The 19,759-nt window shown below is 43.2% G+C and overlaps 2 protein-coding genes across 2 annotated transcripts; one reads left to right on the top strand and one right to left on the bottom strand.

Moving 5' to 3' along the window:
* Positions 1 to 5,243: 5,243 nt before the first annotated feature.
* On the bottom strand, positions 5,244 to 13,398 carry BCL2L2 (BCL2 like 2). The gene is made up of 3 exons (XM_018556135.1): positions 13,237 to 13,398; positions 8,482 to 8,907; positions 5,244 to 5,945 (listed from the first exon to the last, which is right to left on the bottom strand). Exons 2-3 carry the CDS (start codon positions 8,896 to 8,898, stop codon positions 5,796 to 5,798), a joined length of 567 nt encoding a protein of 188 aa, XP_018411637.1. The 5' UTR covers positions 8,899 to 8,907; positions 13,237 to 13,398; the 3' UTR covers positions 5,244 to 5,795.
* Positions 13,399 to 14,257: 859 nt separating this feature from the next.
* Positions 14,258 to 16,878, top strand: PPP1R3E (protein phosphatase 1 regulatory subunit 3E). Its single transcript, XM_018556122.1, has 2 exons — positions 14,258 to 14,721; positions 16,185 to 16,878. The coding sequence occupies exons 1-2, from the start codon at positions 14,305 to 14,307 to the stop codon at positions 16,677 to 16,679; spliced, it is 912 nt and encodes a 303-aa protein (XP_018411624.1). The 5' UTR covers positions 14,258 to 14,304; the 3' UTR covers positions 16,680 to 16,878.
* The last annotated feature ends 2,881 nt before the right edge of the window (positions 16,879 to 19,759 follow it).

Below are 19,759 nucleotides of genomic sequence, written 5' to 3' on the forward strand. Positions count from 1 at the left end.
ATCCTTTTTTAGTTATCCTTCCAGACAGTGATAGAAAGGTTTCTTCCTCTTTCCGTAGGTCTTGAGATATTTTTACCCTCTTTTTGTGGCAAGCCACAAGGTTTCAGGGAAGAGGAGTTCCACACATTGGATGTTAGAAGGTGTCTCCTAAGATATTTAGAAGTCAGCAGGATTTTCAGAAAATCCAGTCATCTTTTTGGTGGAAATAAAGGGCTTGCAACCTTCCAGAGCCTCTATAGTCCGCTGAATAAGACAAACTATTACCTATGTTTATCATTTAGAAGGTCAGAGAGAGCCTGAGACAGTAAGAGCTCATTTTACTAGATCTCCAGCCACTTCATGGGCAGAGAGAGCTGGGGCTTCAGTGGAACAGATCTGCAGAGCCGCTGTATGGTCGAGACAGGACACCTTCACCAGACACTAGAATGGAAGTTCTGTCACAGCAAGTTTGGCAAAAAAGCACCTAGCGTTTGGCAGAAAAGTATTAGTCTGTGACCCTGCCGTGATAAGGAAAGCTTGTTGGATTTGCTTGCCAATTCTCTCAGGGTGCCGTCCCGGAAAATGATTATAGAAATCCTTAGACTTACCAGTAACAGTATTTCTGAGAATCTTCAGGGACGGCAAACCTACTTCCCACCCTAATCTGTTTAAGGGCCTGTTCACATGATTTTGAGGTCCTGATCTGCAGACGCAGTGCTATGTGTTTTTGCCGCGTTCCAGTTTTTTGTTTTTTTGCTGGAGTGGGGCTGTCAGTATGTTAGCTGCAGTGCAGTGTGTTTTTGACGCGTTTTGCGTTTCCGGACTGTACAAAATGCGACATGCAGTATTTTTTGTGTAGTAACCTGAACGGACTGCGCACGTGAGAACTGTAGCCCATAAAACACATAGGGATACATTTTTAGTGCAGGAGCTTACAGATCAGGTCAGCACAGAAAACAGACGTTGTGTGAACAGGCCCTAATGGTGTTTTCATTGAATGTTGGTGTAGGTAGTCTACTTTTATCTCAACTGAGGGACAAGGGAGGTGGGAGGGATTTTTAAACTCTGTTCAATTGTGTTTCTTGTAGAAGGAGGAGCCAATCATCTCATTCGGGTTGCCGCCCTGGAGGATTCTCAAATACCATTACCGGTAAGTCCAACAAGGGATTTCACACAGGTGGTCTGATCGGGTCTACCTGTCTGTTTTTCAGATGGACCCGATCAGATGCCCAATGTGGTCTATGAGCATGTTTATACCCAGTTACCTCAGATGCCGGCCAGGTCCAGAGTTCTGTTTCGCCAGACCTAATCGTGCCGGGGGGGGTAATCTGATGTAAATAGACACATGTCCGTTTACATCTGACTCCCCATAGACCGACATGCATGTCACAGCTAGGGCTGCAACAACTAATCGACATAATCGATTATTGAAAAAGTGAAATCCAATCTGTACCACTCTAAATCAGGAGGGGATCCAAGCATGGATCTCGTCCTGATCAGCCCACGTGAAAAGGGCATAAAATGTACATGTCATGAAAGAAGTACAGGTGCTGCCATTGCTGGCCAATTTATGAAAATACTAGTTGCTTGGTTGTGTTTGGCTTCAATGCTTTGAAATCATGAGCCTGTAAAAAGCATGCTGTAAAGGAGTATCAAAATTCCAAGATTTGTTCAGAATCAGTGACAAAGTTTTGAGATCAAAGCTTTACCATGAGAGCCTGGAAACTTACAGGTCTATTCACAAAAGGGTGAAGAGTTTGGAGAAGGCAGGATAAGTGAACAATCTAGGACAACATAACTGAACTGGAAAGGGAGCTGAATTGGAGAATTTTTCCAAATCACCTATTTTGGCATAGCTCTTCACCCTTTTGTGAATAACCCTATTAATTTCCCAAAAAGAAGTTAGCAACGCCAGCCGACATCATTCTTTCATGACAGGTGTATTTAAAACAAAATTGGACAGTTAAATGAAAACAGCTGCCAGATATAAAGTGGAGGCATCTATCTTAGCAGCCACCAGGTCCCCACTGCTATGCCAAAATTACTGACTGCTCTGGTTGGCAAAGCTTGAGCACTTCCTAGAAAGTTCAAAGCTTGCCCTCCTGCCTTTTCATGCATTATTTGGCACTGAGGCAAACCATTAAAGTGAAGGGCAGCTACTACTCTTCTGCGTGTAGAATCATCCCAACAATTAGTAAATTATAGCTACTTTAAAAAAGGATTTAGATTTCAGTTTGCAATGTAACTTTAAAATCACTAACCCCTATACCCATAACCAACGGAAGCAGTTCTGCCCCTGCTTAAATAAAACCTATATTGAAAGAAACGTGGGGAGATTTTCCTGGCTATCATGATGATCCAAATTGCTAAGTATAATTGGCCTGGAAGAATTAAGGTGCCCATACACTGTACGATAATCGTATGCGATCGGTTTTTCGTACGATAATCGAGCAGTGTGAACGGAGACGTGCGACCGTTTCTACTGTACGGTCGCACGTCTTCTGTCGAACCAGCATGTTCGAAAACCAGCCGGGAATCGTACGATTCTCGGCTGGTTAGAACGGTGCTCGGAAGATAAATGCTGAACGGGCCGGTGTGCGCACGCGCACACTGCCCGTTCAGCATTGCGGTCATCGGAAGCCCGCCGCGATGGTTGTAGAGTGTATGGCCACCTTTACACCAAGATTTCTGACGCCACCTGCTACCGGTCTCCTGAAAGATTTGCCCTTTGTCTTGAATTGCTCCTGAAAATATCCAGGCAGTTCCTGTGTCTTAAGCCTCATAAAATGTATCTCTGCAGTGCATCTAAGGCAATGCTGCTCTGTTGCCAATCACGAGATTTGGTTATGACACCGTTGAGCTGCTCACTGTTCTTGCAGCTGCAGTACAAGGATCTCCATGTTTCTGCTTCATCCACCTATTTCTGCTCCTTGATAAGTCCCCATTAGTCATCAGATCACTGTTCAGCAGATGGCAGCTCTGACATGAGGCAGAAAAGTGTAGAACAAGGCATTGTTAGTAAGTATGGCAAAAGGATCAGCAACAGGGAGCCTATATAAGCAAAACTGGCTAATAGTTCTTCGGCCTCAGTTTGCCTTTTTCAGCCTCCCCAAATATTCCGGTATTCACTTTATTTACCTGCTTCCGGGAACCTACAAATCGCAACGTATATTGTCTAGTGGATATTATCCAGTGTGACCTATCAGGTCACTTTGCAGACTCCCATCTGTAAGAAATCATCAGTGATCAAGCAAATAGAAATAAAGAAAACTCATCCAGGGCTAAGTTGCACTAAAACTCCTCATGTGAAAAGAGAGTCCAAGGAAATCATACAGGGCAGCAATAAACTTTCAACATTTACACCATAACAATTTCGACCTAGATGCTTAACATTCAAGCAAAAGCAGAAAACGTATTCTGTTTACCAAATACTAGTGACTAACTTACCTAAGATTCTCACTTTCTCTTTTGCAATCCAGTGTGTGATTTTTTTTTATTGTATTCTATTAAATGTTATTTAAATATTATTGATTTATTTCACCTTTAACCACCACTCCAATAAAACATTATTAGAGTTAGTATACTGTATATTTCCGGTGGCCGTCAGGAGAGACGAGGCATACCTACAGCGCTCAGGAACTCAAACCACTAAAAACCATTTCCAGGTAGAAAATAAAGTAAAACAGCAACAACAAAAAAAGGGAAGAGATGTTCTTTTAAAAAAAATGCATTGTAGAATAGGAATGTCACTTAAATCATTGGCAATGGTGAGTTTGCAGCATGAATCATTTACCTCAGGAAACCAGGTTTAATTAGGTTTTGGGGTTGTTGATGATTGCCCATTTACAGATCAGGCTCCCGAGTCACATATCGCCCTTATACTCAAGCCTGATAAGGATCCCTCCTTGTGTGCAAATGTTCGCCCAATCTCACAAATGTGGATCTTAAGCTAGCTATACACCTTAAGATTATCTGCAGATTTTCTGTGGTCAGATGGAAGAGGTGCAACAGATTCCTCCATCTACACTTAACTGTGTGTATGGAGTCATCTCCACCTGCGCCAATCTGTTGCACTTTTTCCATCTGACCACAGAAAATCTGCAGATAATTGTAAGGTGTATGGGCACCTTAAACATATTTGCCAAGCTTATTGTGAATCGTCTCACATTGCATCACTTAAGCTCAATTAAAAGGAACAAGTGGGTTTTGACCCATAGAGGGAGGCACAAGACAACACACTGAATACCCTGACCCTTATTAAATTTGCTCAATCACATGATGTCCCTCTTTGTCTGCCTAGAGGCAGAAAAGGCTTTCAATCATTTAGGATTGGACCTTTATGCAGTCTACCTTACAACAGATTGGGCTCCCATCACTGTTAGTAGTGATGACCCTATACCACCACCCAACTGCTAGGATATGGGTCAACAGCAGATTATCGGACCACGTTGTGAAACATAATGGAAAGCACAGGGCTGCCCACTTTCACCTTTCCTGTATATTTTAGGCAAGGATCATTTGGCAGAAGATATCCCCTAAGAATCCCAATATTCAGGGTATCCACTTTAAAGACGCATATAATTTACCTCAGTGTTCCAACTCCAACGCACCAAGCTGAAAGGCTGACACTTGTCAGTTTTGTTTCCAGTTGCTCCATCTAAGATTCCCCACACATACCCAATACTGGCATCAAGATAACTGCATTCATTTTGCACAGGAGGTCACAACAGTGAGTTGCAGTATGCACACAAAACGGTAACTAACATTACTGCACCATTGTGTGTGGATGTCTTTATAGGTTTAGGTTATACATAAGGAAAGTAGAAGAAAACCATGTATGTGGAATAACAGAAACCACAATAACATTGGGCAAGGAATCTTTAATGTATGATGAACACTTAAACCAATCTCCTCTGAAACAGTGTTCTCTGTACAGGGAAGCCAATGTCAACTTGGGTGAGGTTGTAGTTAGTGCAGGAGCCTCCCCCTCTCAGGCCTGCTTTGATATACAGGTGTTGAGAGGAAGCTAGTTTATGTCTGTTGCTTACTTTAGGTGAGTGGAGGACAATTGCACTAGGTGTTATCAAAGGATTGTGTTATCAGACAACTCATGCCAATTGCAGGTAGGACTGGGACAGCATGACATCTAGTTATCAGAACTAAAACTAGACACTGTGCAGATACATTTGAAGAACAGCAATTGCAGATGGCTGACACCGAGACATTTCAGTTAAATACGACAGTACTGTATTATATTTCCTTTATATTGTTGATTTGAGACTGTTAGCTCTACTCATGCGTGTTTACTGTCCTCAAATGCACAGAAGAGAAGAATCTTGTAGAGAGAAAGAAGCTCCCTCCTACTACAAATTCATTAGACTAAATCACCAGCAGCAAGGAGAAGCAATAAATACCAGCACTGCTCACAGACACAAATGTAGACAAAGCAATACAGTTCTCTCTTCCATACACAAAGCATCATATAATGGAGCCATACAAACATTTCATCCACACAGAGAAAGACATATTGAGTACACATGCACAGAAAAACACTAGAATGCAGACATGCATGATCACACTCAGAAAATCAGCATACAGACAATACCTGTAATCTTTAATGCAGTCGGACACACAAAATACATACTCGTATGCTGCAAAAACAACATCATATTAAAACAAAGAAACATACACAGAAGCACACAGGCAACAACCGTCACATACTCTAACAGTGCCATTCATCTACAAACACACTTCTTGTTGTGCATGGATAAAGCACACTGCTTGCAGAGGACATTTGGTGTCTGTTTCTTTATGTGTCATTTGCTGGCAAACAGAGCTCCTACAGTCATAAGAGCCCCAAGAGCCACTGCCCCAGTTAGTACGGTTTTCAGAGAGGCCCAGTTTCCTTCACGCTGTCTTCTTGCTTCTTCTATAGCACCATCACCATACAAAGTTAGAAACCCATTCTGGAAAAGAAAGAGAAAACGTAATAACATGGTTGGAATATCACCATGTTGGCAGCAGCCACTCACTGTACATTTGCATAATTTTAGAGTTAACTCAAGTACACGTAAGGAAAATCAAGGCCACGCCACCTGCAAATTCTATTTTTATCATTTTTAAATACGCTGATGCTGGAAGAGAAGAGAAAGGACACCACTCATCATGCAACTGATGTAATGTATGCATCTTTTTTTTTTTTTAAACAGGTGTATTGCGTGGAGATGGGGAGTGGTTCTAGTAGGGGGTGTGGTGAGTACGGTTCCTGAATGGGGAACTAGGGCCTGGAGTTCAGCTTTACATTAAAACGCACACGCACCTACTATTACGCGAGGAAGGGGTGGGCTTGAGCCTACAACCATAGGAGGTGGATGCTGTGTGCATATCAAAACACTCTGGTTTTCAGGGGTTTCAAGCACCCAACATGAAACAGAATCTAGCATGTAGACAGGCACCTGGAAGTGCCTCCTACTAAATAAGTGGTATTTTAGTTACTTATAGGTGTCCACAGCTTAAAAGAGAACTATGGGAAAACCTTTTTATCCCGTAATTCTCTTTAGGGTCACGGGAGAACATATACTAACATCCTCCTGTGACCCAAAACTCAGTATATAGTGGGCTATTGCCCACTATTTATATACTGAGCGCTGCAGCCGGGACAGATCCCGACAATACTGTTGAGATCCACCCAGCTGGCTGATTGACAGCGGGCTCTGCCTCCCTACAGGGAGAGCCACTGTGCCGCCCTCTCCCCTGTCCGTTCTGGAGGAACGAAGAGGGAAGGGGGGGGGATCCCTGTGGGGAGCAGTGACCGACAGTCAGGGCTCTCTGCAGGGAGATCTATAGGAGTTGACATGCGTCAGTTTCATGGTCACAGGTCGGCTCGAACTATGAGGATGAGTGGCAATCACTCACCTCATAGTTCTCCTTTAACATGTGAAGTAGCAGACATGAAAATAGAGCACATTGTCTGATGTAGGCCTAAACAAATGACCTTGCTCATTAAAAGACCATATTTACCAAACACCCCCCACTGTGGTTTAGCCTCGTGTACTTTTGGAAATATGTACGTGTTACCTGTAACTCTTTAGATCTACAACTTTATCATCTGTAACTATAATCAATAGGTTTTTTTTGAAATTTGAAAAACTCTGGGCATAATTATTCTTTACCCTTGCAGTGGGGCTACTCCCTCACGGCAAGGGTTAAGTGCTCGTGTTGATCTAGGGAGAAAAAAAGGCTACACTCACTTGAAACTCAGTGCCGCCTGTCTCCTCTGCTCCAGCGATGGAATGTCGGTCAGCGTCCTCACATCCTGCACACTGTATAGGACATGATGACTCACAGTACCTTAGACTACCGCAGCAGAGAAGGAGAAAGGCGGCAGGGACCGGTCTAACAGCCAGAGATTCAGGTAGGTATAACTTTTTTTTTTTAAACTTTTGTCCCTAGACAAAACTTGAGAGCTTAACCCTTGCAGTGGGAATAGCCCCACTGCAAGGGTTAAGAATAATTATACCCTTCTTTCAAGAGAATGTCATTTAGGAAACAAAAGCCTCAGATATTTAAGTTTATGCACATACCTACAGCAGCTTTCAGTACAGCCTGCTTCACCTAAATGCCACATTGTTCTGAGAGGAAATGCCTCATCACAACTTGATAGTGAAGAAGATGCCTGTCCATTGCCATCTCCTGCACATTTCTAATGACAGACCAGCACAGTGATGGGGTAATAAGAATGTGTGGGGAAGGAGAGACCATTCATGCTCAGACACTCAGCTTTGTCTATCAGAACAACCCAGAACTTGGGCAAAGAGGAGGTACTGAAAGCTGCTTCAGGTATGTGCTGCACTTCATATTTGTCACCAGCTTTTCACTTTCTTATTTATAGTAAAAAAAAAAAAAAAAAATCACATTTTTTCAGCTGTTTCAAATGCCTATTAAATGCCTTACAATGAATGCTGCTACCTGATGTTTAAAAGTTTTAGTTTCCTGCAGAATCAGCTGGTCCCCTGAGCACTGGCCCTGATATCCTGTTTTAGGATGGCTTCTTTCCCTTGCAGTGTCCTATAGTCACCCTTGTGTGTGCTAGTAAGCTGTGTGCATCTCCACAATCACAACAAGGTGATCCAATTCCCTGCTCCCTGATTCTTACTCCTTGTTCCTCTGTTCTCAAAACTAGTAGATGGACAGCTGCTGAAGACTGCATTCCCTTGTGATCTTGTGCTGGACAGGAAGTTCAAAGAGGAGAGGAGTTCAAAAGGAGTTGAAACTGTTTGGAAACATGATGACTAACTTCTTGGGCAAAAATTCAAAGAAATACTTTCCAGGGCGATGTATATTGTTTGATCTGGATTCGTTATTAAAAAAAGGTTTGAGAGTTTGATGCTACTTTAAAGTGACCGAGTGTCACAAACAGAATTCTCCCTTAAGGTCCAGTCAATAATAAACAGATAAATATACTATAAAAAGAAATTTAAAAGTAAAGTTGGTATTTCTTACCCATCCCCCATTGCTCTGCATCCAGTCTCTCAAGTTGTTCTCCATAAAGATCACCATCCAGTCTTGAATCCGTGGTAGAAGGGGAGCCATCTCTTTGTTGACACACTCTGCACAAAGTGCAGCTCCAAACACAAAGAATGCCACCACGCGACCCCAGTTTACCCCACCTTGGAACAGACCACCTGCTACCTCCGCAAAATGTGTGTATGCTGTCCCAGGTGTCACATGTATCTGTGTAGATATTTCACTGAAAGCCTGCCGGAAGCGTTCCTCAAACTCATCCCCTGCAGCACGCATAGCTGAATGCAGACTACAGGATGGAGGTCCAACTGGCTCTGGAACCAAACCCCGCTGACACAGCTTGTACTGGACAAAATCTTCCACCAGGGGGCGGGATCTTGGGTCAGACTGCGCCATCCAGGCTCTCTGAAAGCAAAACACAAAAACACCCTCTTGCCATCAATCTACAGAAAACTCTAAACCAGGAGAAGGCAACCTTGGCACTCCAGCTGTGGTATAATTACAACTCTCATCATGCCTCTGCCTCTGGAAGTCATACCTGTGATGGTCACAATCTTGCAATGCCTCATAGAACTTGTAGTTCCCCAACTGCTGGAGTGCGGAGGATGCCCACCCCTGCTCTAAACTCTTAAAACTATACATAGAAAAGATATGTCAAACTGGCATTATTTTGGGCTGCATGCAGCTCATATATCACTTTCCTTGTGCCTCCTCAGCCAATCTAAAGGTTTCAACTGAATGAGGTCCAAATCTATTCTCCAACTCATTATTGTGATATTTCCATTCATTATTTTACAGACTTAGACATGTTACTAGGTACAAATCAAATAGACAAAATTGCATTGCCCGACACTTTTCAAAAGGAAAAACCTGTTCTCACAGGTGACGTTCCCTGCAGACTAATCAGTCTGTTGTCCAGCGCAGGTCCTCTTCTAGGCTGAATGAGTTTCTGCATTATTCAAATCGCATGAGCCCAGGAAGTTATGGACCCTTCCCCAGGGGATGCCTCATCCAGCCAGCCTGGAGCCAAAGCAGAGTGCTGTGGAGAATGAAGCTCACATCACTAGCTGAGCACAGTTCTCCTGCAGGACCACCCACTGCTGAAGGAAGAGGACCCATGATGTCAAATGACTGGGGAGAAGACCCATTCAAAGAAAGTCATCTTGAAGGGGCATAGTACACTAACAAAAAAAAACATATGCTCATGTAAACTAGGACTGCAATCAACTAATCGATCAATAATAAATCGATAAGGAGCATAAGTTGTTGGATCACCTAGTTCTTTCCTCCACGCTGGGAGGAGGGCACAGCATGCAGTGGGCGGTTGCAATAGCCAGCCTGCTATTGGCTATTGCAATTTGAAATGGCCAATAGCAGGCTGGCTATTGCACCAGCCCACTACCTGCTGCATTTACATTCAGCTGCCGTCTGCGGAATCTTGCCACTGGCAGCTGTCATTCCCTGGCTGAAGCTATTCAAACGCCATGTGCTAACAATACAATTATAATTAAAAATTATTTAAAAACAAACAAAAAAAGTCATTTTCTGACATTCTGCTGTGGGGAGGTGCCCTGCAGTGCCATTCATTTCAAAGGCACCCCAAACGAGCCTCCCACCCACAGCATGATCCCCCGCACTGGATGCACAGTACAGCAATGACGTGTGTTCCAGTGCAATGCAATTGCAAAAAATAGTGCAAGCATCTTTATTCTGAAGTAAACTTTGTAACACTACATCTGTGTATTTTATTTTAAATTGAGAATGGTAGTTAATTTTTTTTTTTTTTGCCGATCAGAAAAAATTAATTGGCCAACTAATCGATAATGAAAATAATTAGTTGCAGCCCTAATGTAAACAGCAAGTATTTGAATTACTTACAATAAAAGGAGGAGTTTTGAGGGGGGGTATCATTTAAAACCATAAGTTCACAGCAAATACAATGGCTGCCCATGTGCACCATTCACATGAAACCATTGCGTTGGAAAAAAAAAAAATGTAGGCATGCTGTATTTAATGCAGCGCAACACAAAAATGTATGTCAACACAACATGCTTCAACAAGTCTATCGATAATTAAAGAAGATCTCCAGGAAAAAAAATCAACCCTTGCATTGGGGCACTGCAAAGGTTAAGTGCTCATTTGTGTCTAGGAACAAAAATAACAAAGATATACTCACCTGAAGCTCTGAGCTGGTCAGCTGTCACAGCGCTCCCTCCAGCCTGTCTTCTCCACCACAGAACATTAAAGTCTTCCTCAGCATTCTCATGTCTATACACAGTGTATAGATGTGATGATTTATGAGACCTTCGGCCGCTGCAGAGGAGAGACAGAAGAAGGACCGGTCTAAGAAGCCGCCGGCTCGGAGCATCGGGTAAGTCAAGACACTAACGAGCACTTTACCCACTGCAAGGGTTAATAAAAAATAACCTAGAGCTCTTCTTTAAAACAAGTTAATATTTTGATGATGTATGGGCTACTGCTCTATGAGCACTACAAATTTATTTCCTTTCCTATCTGACTAAATGTGGGGGAGGGGGGAGGGGGGGGAAATCAAGAAAGAGTGATGTAGGTATACAGCAGAAAATGGAACAGATCCTGCTCCTAATTAACAAAAAGGAGCGATCTGCTCTGTTTCCTATTTTTTTTCTGCATTAAGGTGCCCATACACTGTGCGATTATCGCGAGAAATCCCGCGATCGTACGATAATCGCAAAGTGTATGGAAGGCGTGCGACCGTTTTTACTGTACGGTCGCACGGCTTTTGTCTAAGGAGCATGCTAGAAAACCAGCCGAGCATTGTATGATTTTCGGCTGGTTTTTAGCATGATCGTACGATCAATGCCGCACGCGCACACTGCCCGTTCAGCATTGCGGTCATCGGAAGCCCGCGAGTACGATCTGCCTGTCCAAGATGGGCAGATCGTACCTTTTTTTAATTACTTTACAACCATCGCAAGACTAAGGTCTTGCGATGGTTGTAAAGTGTATGGCCACCATTAGACATGGCATAAGCAGCAGGAGAGCTAGAGTTGCTTGCGCTGGTTCCCTCTGCCTGCCGCCCCCCCTCACTCAGCAGACTGTGAGAGGGAGGAGGAGGGCTGTGAGCTCTGTTTTTGCTGGGGCTAACAGCTGGACATACAGGCAGGAAAAGGTGTTTTCTAGGGATGCACTGATACCACTTTAAGACCGAGTACCGATACTTTTTATCAAGTACTCGCAAATACCAATTACCGATACTTTCTTAAAGGGACAGGTCACATTTTTTCTAAAGCAATACAAACTAATGCTTTAAGGTCACTTTCTTAATATTATGATTCATGAGATGACGAGGGAGCATGACGCCGGCTTCCCGGCCAATCAGAATGCCGGGCGCTGCGTCATTACACGGCGCCTGGCTTCTGGATTTTCTAGCTTCCTGACCAATCGGGAAGCTGGGCAGTGCGTCATTGCACGCTACCCGGCTTCCTGATTGGCCGGGAAGTCGGCTACATGCTCTCTCATCACAATGGCCAATCAGGAAACCGGGCAGCGTGTAATGATGCGCTGCCCGGCTTCCTGATACAGGAAGTACACGTGCTAGGTATCGGAGCATTTGGGCGAGTACTCACCCAAATACTTAGTATCGGTATATCCCTAGCGTTTTCCTATTGCTATATGCAGGTGCTACCCATGTGTGTGTTCACTGCATAAGGAGAGAAAGGCATGTATGCTGTCTGCCAGGTCACATGCACACAGTTCACATTTTGTATGCCAGATTCCACTAAATGAATGGAAAAAATCCCTCATTCTCATCAATGCACAGCACAATAAAGTCTTAGAACAGAAGGATTTCACATGTCTCAATCCATCACATACTCCACTAGTAAGGATTACTCCTCATTTTCAGGATAGTGGGCGGAGATATGAAAATCATTGCTTTACAGCCCATCAGCCAGATGCCCATTCAGGAACCCCTGGAATAAGTTCTTATATTAAAACATGTGAATGTCTTTCCCTTTTAAAGGAATTGTTTTAGTCCCTTCTCACCTTAACCTGTATGGCTATAATGTATCATTGCTCAACTCCATTGAAGCCATGGTTTTTAAACACTGCACTGATGACAGCTGAAAAAGCAATGGATTTGCAGAACTCCGTCCGCTGTCCTGAAATCAGAAATAAACCTGTTATTTCTGGGATATCTTGATACGTAGAAGGGAATTATCAAAACTGGAGCAGACCAAATCTGGAGCAGTTGTGCATGGCAACAAATCAGCTTCTCTCTTTCATTTTCAAATCTTAACTAAACAAACTGAAGAAATAAGTTGATTGGTTGCCATGGACAAGTGCTCCAGATTCTGCTTTACTGTGCTGTGAACTGATTAGAGTGAGGGCTTCTTGATAGTTTTAGTCCCTCATCACTGTAACTTATATGATTTTAATCTCCTGTAGAGAACTAAGAAAAAAGGAAATGAATTGAGTTCTTCCCAGGTGATTCATGTTGTAAAAAAATTCCCCTTTTACACTGGCAGTAAGGAGTGTCCAGTCTCCTCCCACATAACATGTTTCTCCTTCACAGCCCAATCTAATAATATGGGACTGGCTGCAGGCTCCCAGCACAACACTACGTAGAGGGGACATCAGTGACTCCAGATATAACATATTGTATGGCCCCCTGCCTTCTGGCATCAGCCGACCCTTCTTTAACCCGGAATAGCCCTTCCAAGGGCCCCCACAGTGCCTTTGCCGCCCACCTACCAGTCATGTGCTGCTGGGGGCTCCCCCAGAGACGGTTGATGTTACTCTCATGCTGCTCTCTACCCTTCGGCCCGTTCTGCCGTTGCCTTCTCCGGGCTAAAACGGAAACACTTCCGGCTCTGTCATGGCGACGCCCGATGACATCACGCGGAGGCGCGCCTTTCTCCGCTATGATTGGACAGCTCTCCTGGTACCGGTGGCAGCAGAAAGCCCCGACACCGTAATGTGCAGACTAAACTGGCACGCCAGTATTCCGCTGCCACCAGCAAAACTGATAGGAGTGTGAACCCTCTTTGGATATGTAGCAGCATGATGCTGTAGGTCGCACAATACTCTACGTATAGGAGATAGAGTCCTCCTCCGACAAACGTGCTGCTCTACCCCACGTGTCCGCCGCAGAGCTGCCACCTCCCAAGGTTCACCACACGAGAGCCGAGGCTTCTAGACTGCACGGATGCAGCGTGTCAATGCGTGCCGCGCCTGCAGAGGCCTCCCTGTCAGTTTTGCTGTTGTACTGCTGGGTCTCATATTAGGCAACTTGTCTCCAGCTTCCTCATTTCCTCGCGTCTGCTCCAGCCCGGATCACCTTGCTATGAGCCCCGCCCTCCCACTATCCTCCAATCCCGTGAGGGGGCTGGGCCAAGCTTTTCACCGTCGTCCGCGCTACTCGAAGCATTACGGTAGTGGTCCAGGGACTCCGCAGGATGGCAGTGATGCAGAGGATTCGGGGAATGATGGAGGAGCATCCCTGGGAGCACAGCAGGGGAAGATGAGGACACGGTGGAAGGAGGCATTGGAATGACACAGGGAGCAGATTAGTGCTGGGCATTAAAGACTAGGTGGGTCCAAGGGAGTGCAGCAAAAGTGGTGCAGAGGTGTGTGTGAGAGAGCCGGCTGCACCTTTACCTTCAGGGAATTTTACACATACCATTAATGCCTTCCAGCTGTTAATAATTTATGAATCTGCAACACATTAACACAGCTATTGCCTACAAAGTATTTTAATCTACATCACCCATGTCACTGCTGAAGCCTTAATGCTATTTTGTAATTCTTCTGTATAGAAAAATGTCCTGCCGCTCTCGGCCTCCCATGGGGGACATCCCCAGAAATCTGAGCTACATTGCTGGACTTTATGAACGAGCCTACTACCGCACAGCTAGACCGAGCCTGGAGGAGCACGATGAAGGAGGAGAAGAAGCGTTATCCTCTCCAGGTTGCTCCAGCGCTGTAAAACCCACAAGTGCTCCGCGAAGGTGGCGTTCCCGATCCGCCCCAGCTTTGCGCGTGCCCCGGGCAGAGCGCCACCGCAGCCCGGAAAGCAGGAAGAGGGTCCGCTTTGCAGATGCCTTAGGGCTAGAGCTGGAGTCTGTACGCCACTTCAGACGTGAGGATATGCCCCAAATTCCCCAACATGTGACCTACCGCCTACAGAAAGCATTGCTGGAACAAATAGGAGGATCCTGCAGCTCCAAGGAAGATGTGGTATGTTGTAGATTTCCTTCTTCATTGGCTGCATTCTTGTTGTAGTAACTTTGATAGTAACAGTAAGGGCTCATGCAAATGCCCGTAGGAAAATGTTGCCGGCAGAACCTGGCTAAAAGACCCTGCTTTAAAAAGTGCCCTGTACACATGTTGTGCAGTGTTTACATGTGTACAGCATGTAGCACAAAAAAATCCTTATTAGTTGCTAGTTGGCTGGAGCCACCTGCATTCTAGCACAAAAAACGGCTTCTAGAACGCAAGCGGCTCCAGTAGAGTCCATTGGTGCTGTACACATATATACGGTACCTCAAACATTTACATGCATACAAAATAAAATATGGTCAATACTCAAGACCTCTGATGCAAATTTTCCTGTTTTGATTTTACGGATCTGAACGCAGGACAAGTTTGCTGATCTTTAGGCACTATCTGCATGGGCCCATAATAACCAATACACCTGCTTTGAGATCGAAAAAAAGCTTTAGTAGTAAAAACATGAGTGAGGGGAATTTAGTAAGACTGGAGCAGATAGAATCTTGAGCAGCTGTGCACGGCAACCAGTCAGCTTCAAGCTTTGATTTTCAAACCTTAGCTAAACAAGCTGAAGATAGAAGTTGATTGGTTACTATGCACAACTTCTCAAGATTCTGTCTGCTCAGTGGCGGAACCAGAGAAGGAGAATATTGCCAGAAACATCGATATGCAGAGCTGACATTTTGCGGCTGTTGTCCATCAGATAGATTATCTTTTTATGGGTCTGTTTTTTCATCTTAAAGTGAACCTCACCCAGCCTAGAAAATGAGTGAGATAACAATAGCACTGGCAAGCAGATACCCTGTAGTGTCATTCAGCATTAAAATGCTAAACACCCTGCTATTCTATTATGATTCTGGCATTTGATAGTTGAATGGCAGGGCTGGGGCTTAGGACATGGAGAAAGCAAGGCCTTATAGCGACATGGAGAGAGATCAAGGCCCTGTTTACAGGCCATGCACTAGACCCAAAGGATTGATTCAAAAACTATTACACACGCTTGCAAGCACCTCAAGATGATGGTCAACACTTTTGACCTTGAACACAATTTAGGAAAAAACAGGTTCATTTTGAGGCATTCACGTTGTTGTACCCAATGATTATGAATATCACTTGTGCAAGGAGCATCGTTTTTAGCATCACATGATACAGACTCAGACTCAACCACAAGCCTGTCTTATGTCTAAGTCGCCTATGTTTGCCTGAGAGGCAATACTGCTGAAGACAGGGTAGATTTTTCTATGGGGCCACAATAACTTCATAGTTCTGTTCTTGCTAGCATACCTTTCATACAAACCTTTTAATGTAAACTGACTATATTAAATTACCACTTCATCCTTGCTGATACTTACCTAAAAGAACAGTGATGAATGTTAGTTAATACTTTTATTTCATTGGGTGCAATGTTTAACCAAGATGTTGTTTTCCAGAGCTGGTGTGAGGCTCGCCATGTCATATCCCCTTCTTGGACAATAGAGCCAGGAACCTTGGAAAAGCAAACTTGGGAGCGGAGCGCCTGGGATCAACAAACATGGGATCAGCGCGTGTGCTTACAGAATATGCGCTGTGAAAGCTGCTTCCTGTGGGGGTCCGTGAGGGTCCTGGATCTGGCTTATGAAAAGAGAGTTACAGTGCGCTATACTCTGGATGGATGGCTTTCTTATCAGGATACCCATGCTCTGTATGCTGCTCGCCTGTGCCATGGTGGAGCTGGCCACCCTGGCACAGACCTCTTCACCTTCCGTCTACCTCTACCACCACAAGACCAAGCCCTGCCTTCGCCACTGCAATTTGCGATTCATTATCAAGTTGGAGATGAGGAGTTCTGGGATAACAACAAGGGCAAGAATTACAGCCTGCGTCTGTCTAATGCCGAAGCTTCCCAGACTCAGGATTCTGAAAATGGATGGATACATTTCATATAATACAGAGAGGATAAAAGTTCAGTGTCTGATAATTGTTCTGCATATCAATGTTAGACCAAAGAATACTGACCAGATAACTAATATCAGTATACAATAAAAGTGCTCAGAATTTAGGGCATAATAAAGTGGAATTATCAATATAGAAATTACAGCATTTTTTAAATGAAGCAGAACAGTATTTGCATTGATATATAGCAATTAGTCAGACATGCGCTTTGTACCTCATAGGGTTGTCCACTTCCAGGAGAATGTTGGAAACCCTCTTTTCTCTTGACAGTGACCACCAATGGAAGGTCCTCAGTCTCAGATACCATGTGGCATGGGTGTTTATATGAGACATGGAGTCCAAGTTTGTTTTGTCTTTCTTATGATAAAAATGATTAACTGCCATTAGTAGGAAGGCAATGAGAAATCTGTGTTATTAGATTAGAGATGAATAAAAAGGTGATCTATTTGTACGAGTAGTAGTCAACTCCCCATCAATGATCCTTAGGCTTCTAGGTATCTAAACATGGCCGGAGAGCGATTGCTAAGTGTGAAAAACCCTTTTAAAGTCTCAGTATGTTTCTGCTAGGTTAATTAATGGCAAAGATGGACAACTTTCAAATGTAAATAGATCAGAGCAATTAGTCCTACAGGGAACTCTGTGGACAGAGGTTGATTGTCAGTAATGTGAAATTACAATCTATTAAGAGGATAGCTGGGTATATTTATCCAGCCACACTAATAGTGTGAAGAGCACTGATGCGTATTAAGCTGTAGCAACCAATCCGGTGAAGTCAGAATACTGATCTGTTACTGGTTACTGAATGGCTGCTGTGGGTTACTGCACATTGCATTTTCTTTTATTAGAGAAAAGTAAAACAAAAAAAATCAAAATTTCTAATAAACTTAAAAGGACTGCAATATATATTATTGTCATATAGCTAGTAGAAGTTAGTTACATTTAACTTGATTTGTTCTGGAATGTTGAAGGTGTTTAGTTCCTTATCCAAGCAACGTCTTAAAGTGACACAAAACTCAGGAGTTAAACCTTAAAAATGCATTCAAGTATCTTAATTATGGGCAAAAATGTATCTAATGTGTGCATCACTCAGCTGTAGATCCTTAAATTATCTATGAATTGGTGTTTACACTGTCCTTCCTTCTGGAGGATGGCTACTTTTGTTCACCATGGTTCCTGTGTGTGTTGTAAGGTAGCCACCACTCCAAGGTCACTCCCGTGATGGACTACAATCTCAATATAAATCAGTAAACTAAACATGAGATTGTAGTCCATCATGGAAGCAAGCTTGGAGCGGTGACTACTTTACAACACACGCAGGAACCATGAGAAACAAAAATAGCCCCCCTACAGAAGGAAGGACAGTGTACAGTGACAGTGGAAGGACAATTGACTACAATTCAGAGATAATTTGAGGATCTACAGCCGAATGATACACAAATAAGACACATTTCTGTTAATAGTTAAGGTACTTGAATGGATTTTTAAGGTTTAACTCATATGTTTAGTCTTGCTTTAAGTTCTGATAAGTGTCAGAAACATACCCCCACATTTAGAATCACATGAACTCCATAATCCAAACACCATGGAATGTGCCAAGGCAGATGTTGATTGGTCAAGAACGGGATGGCAGATGTAAAAGTCAGTGAAACCACCCTGTTCTAATAGCATATTCCAATCCCACAGTGGCACAGTGGAACTGTTGTCAAATTGCCAGAATAGAGATGTTAAAGCATGATTAGATGTTTTGAAAAGTCCCTACCCTGTGTAAGGATGGTTTTCCCACTTTGGAATAGATTGCCTCTGTCACGTCTCTCGCTAACCAATTGTTCTGTTTACAAAGTGCGCCTCACTTCCTCCAAAGAATGTTCCCTATCCATAAGATGGAGGAGTAAGAGGAGAGGTGTAGAGTTCCCCCTCCTAAGTTGTACCATTGTTTGTTGAGATGTTGTTTCATCTCCTCAGTGTACTTGTCTTTGCATTCCTTACTACACTTGACTGCATATACCCAGTTGTTTTCTTGTGTTTGGGTGTTAGGTCTTTTGGACTTTAAAAGCATACGGATGTCATTTTTGTTCAAATTCCTCTGCGTTTTTCTGAACGTCAATGTTTTGCTGACTCTCATTAGAACTGAAAGAGCTGCTTGGCTATGCAGTGAAACGTCTTCAATATTACAGAACAAGTCCAGTTGAATGTGACTACTCTTAGCTCAACCATGAATAAATAAGAATCTTCAGAGACATTATTGTGACGTGATTTATAAGTTAGAATGTTGCTTCATTGATGAGAAAATATTCAGTGTTTAAGGGCGTATATGTTGTAAAATGTTATGTATATTATAATTACTATAGACTGAAGCAAGTGGAGTGTAAAAACCCACTTATGTGTTGAAAAAAGAGAGAATTGAAATATTAAAAAAAAAAAATGACTTTTTTTTAAAGAGACAACCTAGTTGCTCAGGGCCTCTGAGGGCTACAGCTGCTATGTCTACCACACTGAACAGGAATATAGGGATAAAGGCCTGGTAGATGTTCTAACCCTGCTTTACTCCATCCAGAGCTAAGATATAAAGTTTGGATGAAAGTAAAAAACAATACAAAGATTTGTTTAGTAGAGGGTATAGGGGGTATATTTTAAGGGAACAAGAATGGAGAAGGAAAGTATGTATTATTCTTTAACTATATGGCAATAAGAGTGTATACACTGGAAGCAGAGTCCTACTACCATATTATACTAAGGGCAGAGTGTAATATAATACTTGTTTACACAGTGTGCAGTGCGTACACAATATATTTTGTACATTACAGGTGCATTGAGAAAAGTACTGTATTACCTTATTGAACGTAAGAGATTAATTAGTAATGGTGTTTCCCAAACTCGTCCCTGAAATCCTACTTTCTGAAGCTAATAGGGCTATTAATATTTAAAGCGACTCTGTCTCTATACTAAAATGATGCAGTCCAGTCATACCTGGCAAAAAGGAGGAAAAAAAAGTGGGCCACCAAAATTTGCTACATGAGCTACTTTTCTTTGCGTTTGTCATGGGTGTTTTTTAAATCAGCACCGTAGATCCATT

The sequence above is a fragment of the Nanorana parkeri genome, unplaced genomic scaffold (genome assembly GCF_000935625.1).
Source record: "Nanorana parkeri isolate BGI_ZX_2015 unplaced genomic scaffold, ASM93562v1 scaffold225, whole genome shotgun sequence".
Taxonomy (NCBI): domain Eukaryota; kingdom Metazoa; phylum Chordata; class Amphibia; order Anura; family Dicroglossidae; genus Nanorana; species Nanorana parkeri.

Bases quoted from the DNA above. Each gene is read 5' to 3' on its own strand.
- PPP1R3E (XM_018556122.1), top strand. From the start codon at position 14,305: ATGTCCTGCCGCTCTCGGCCTCCCATGGGGGACATCCCCAGAAATCTG. The intron at 14,722-16,184 runs GTATGTTGTAGA...GTTGTTTTCCAG, and splicing joins GCAGCTCCAAGGAAGATGTG to AGCTGGTGTGAGGCTCGCCA.
- BCL2L2 (XM_018556135.1), bottom strand. From the start codon at position 8,898: ATGGCGCAGTCTGACCCAAGATCCCGCCCCCTGGTGGAAGATTTTGTC. The intron at 5,946-8,481 runs GTAAGAAATACC...TTTCTTTTCCAG, and splicing joins TGCAGAGCAATGGGGGATGG to AATGGGTTTCTAACTTTGTA.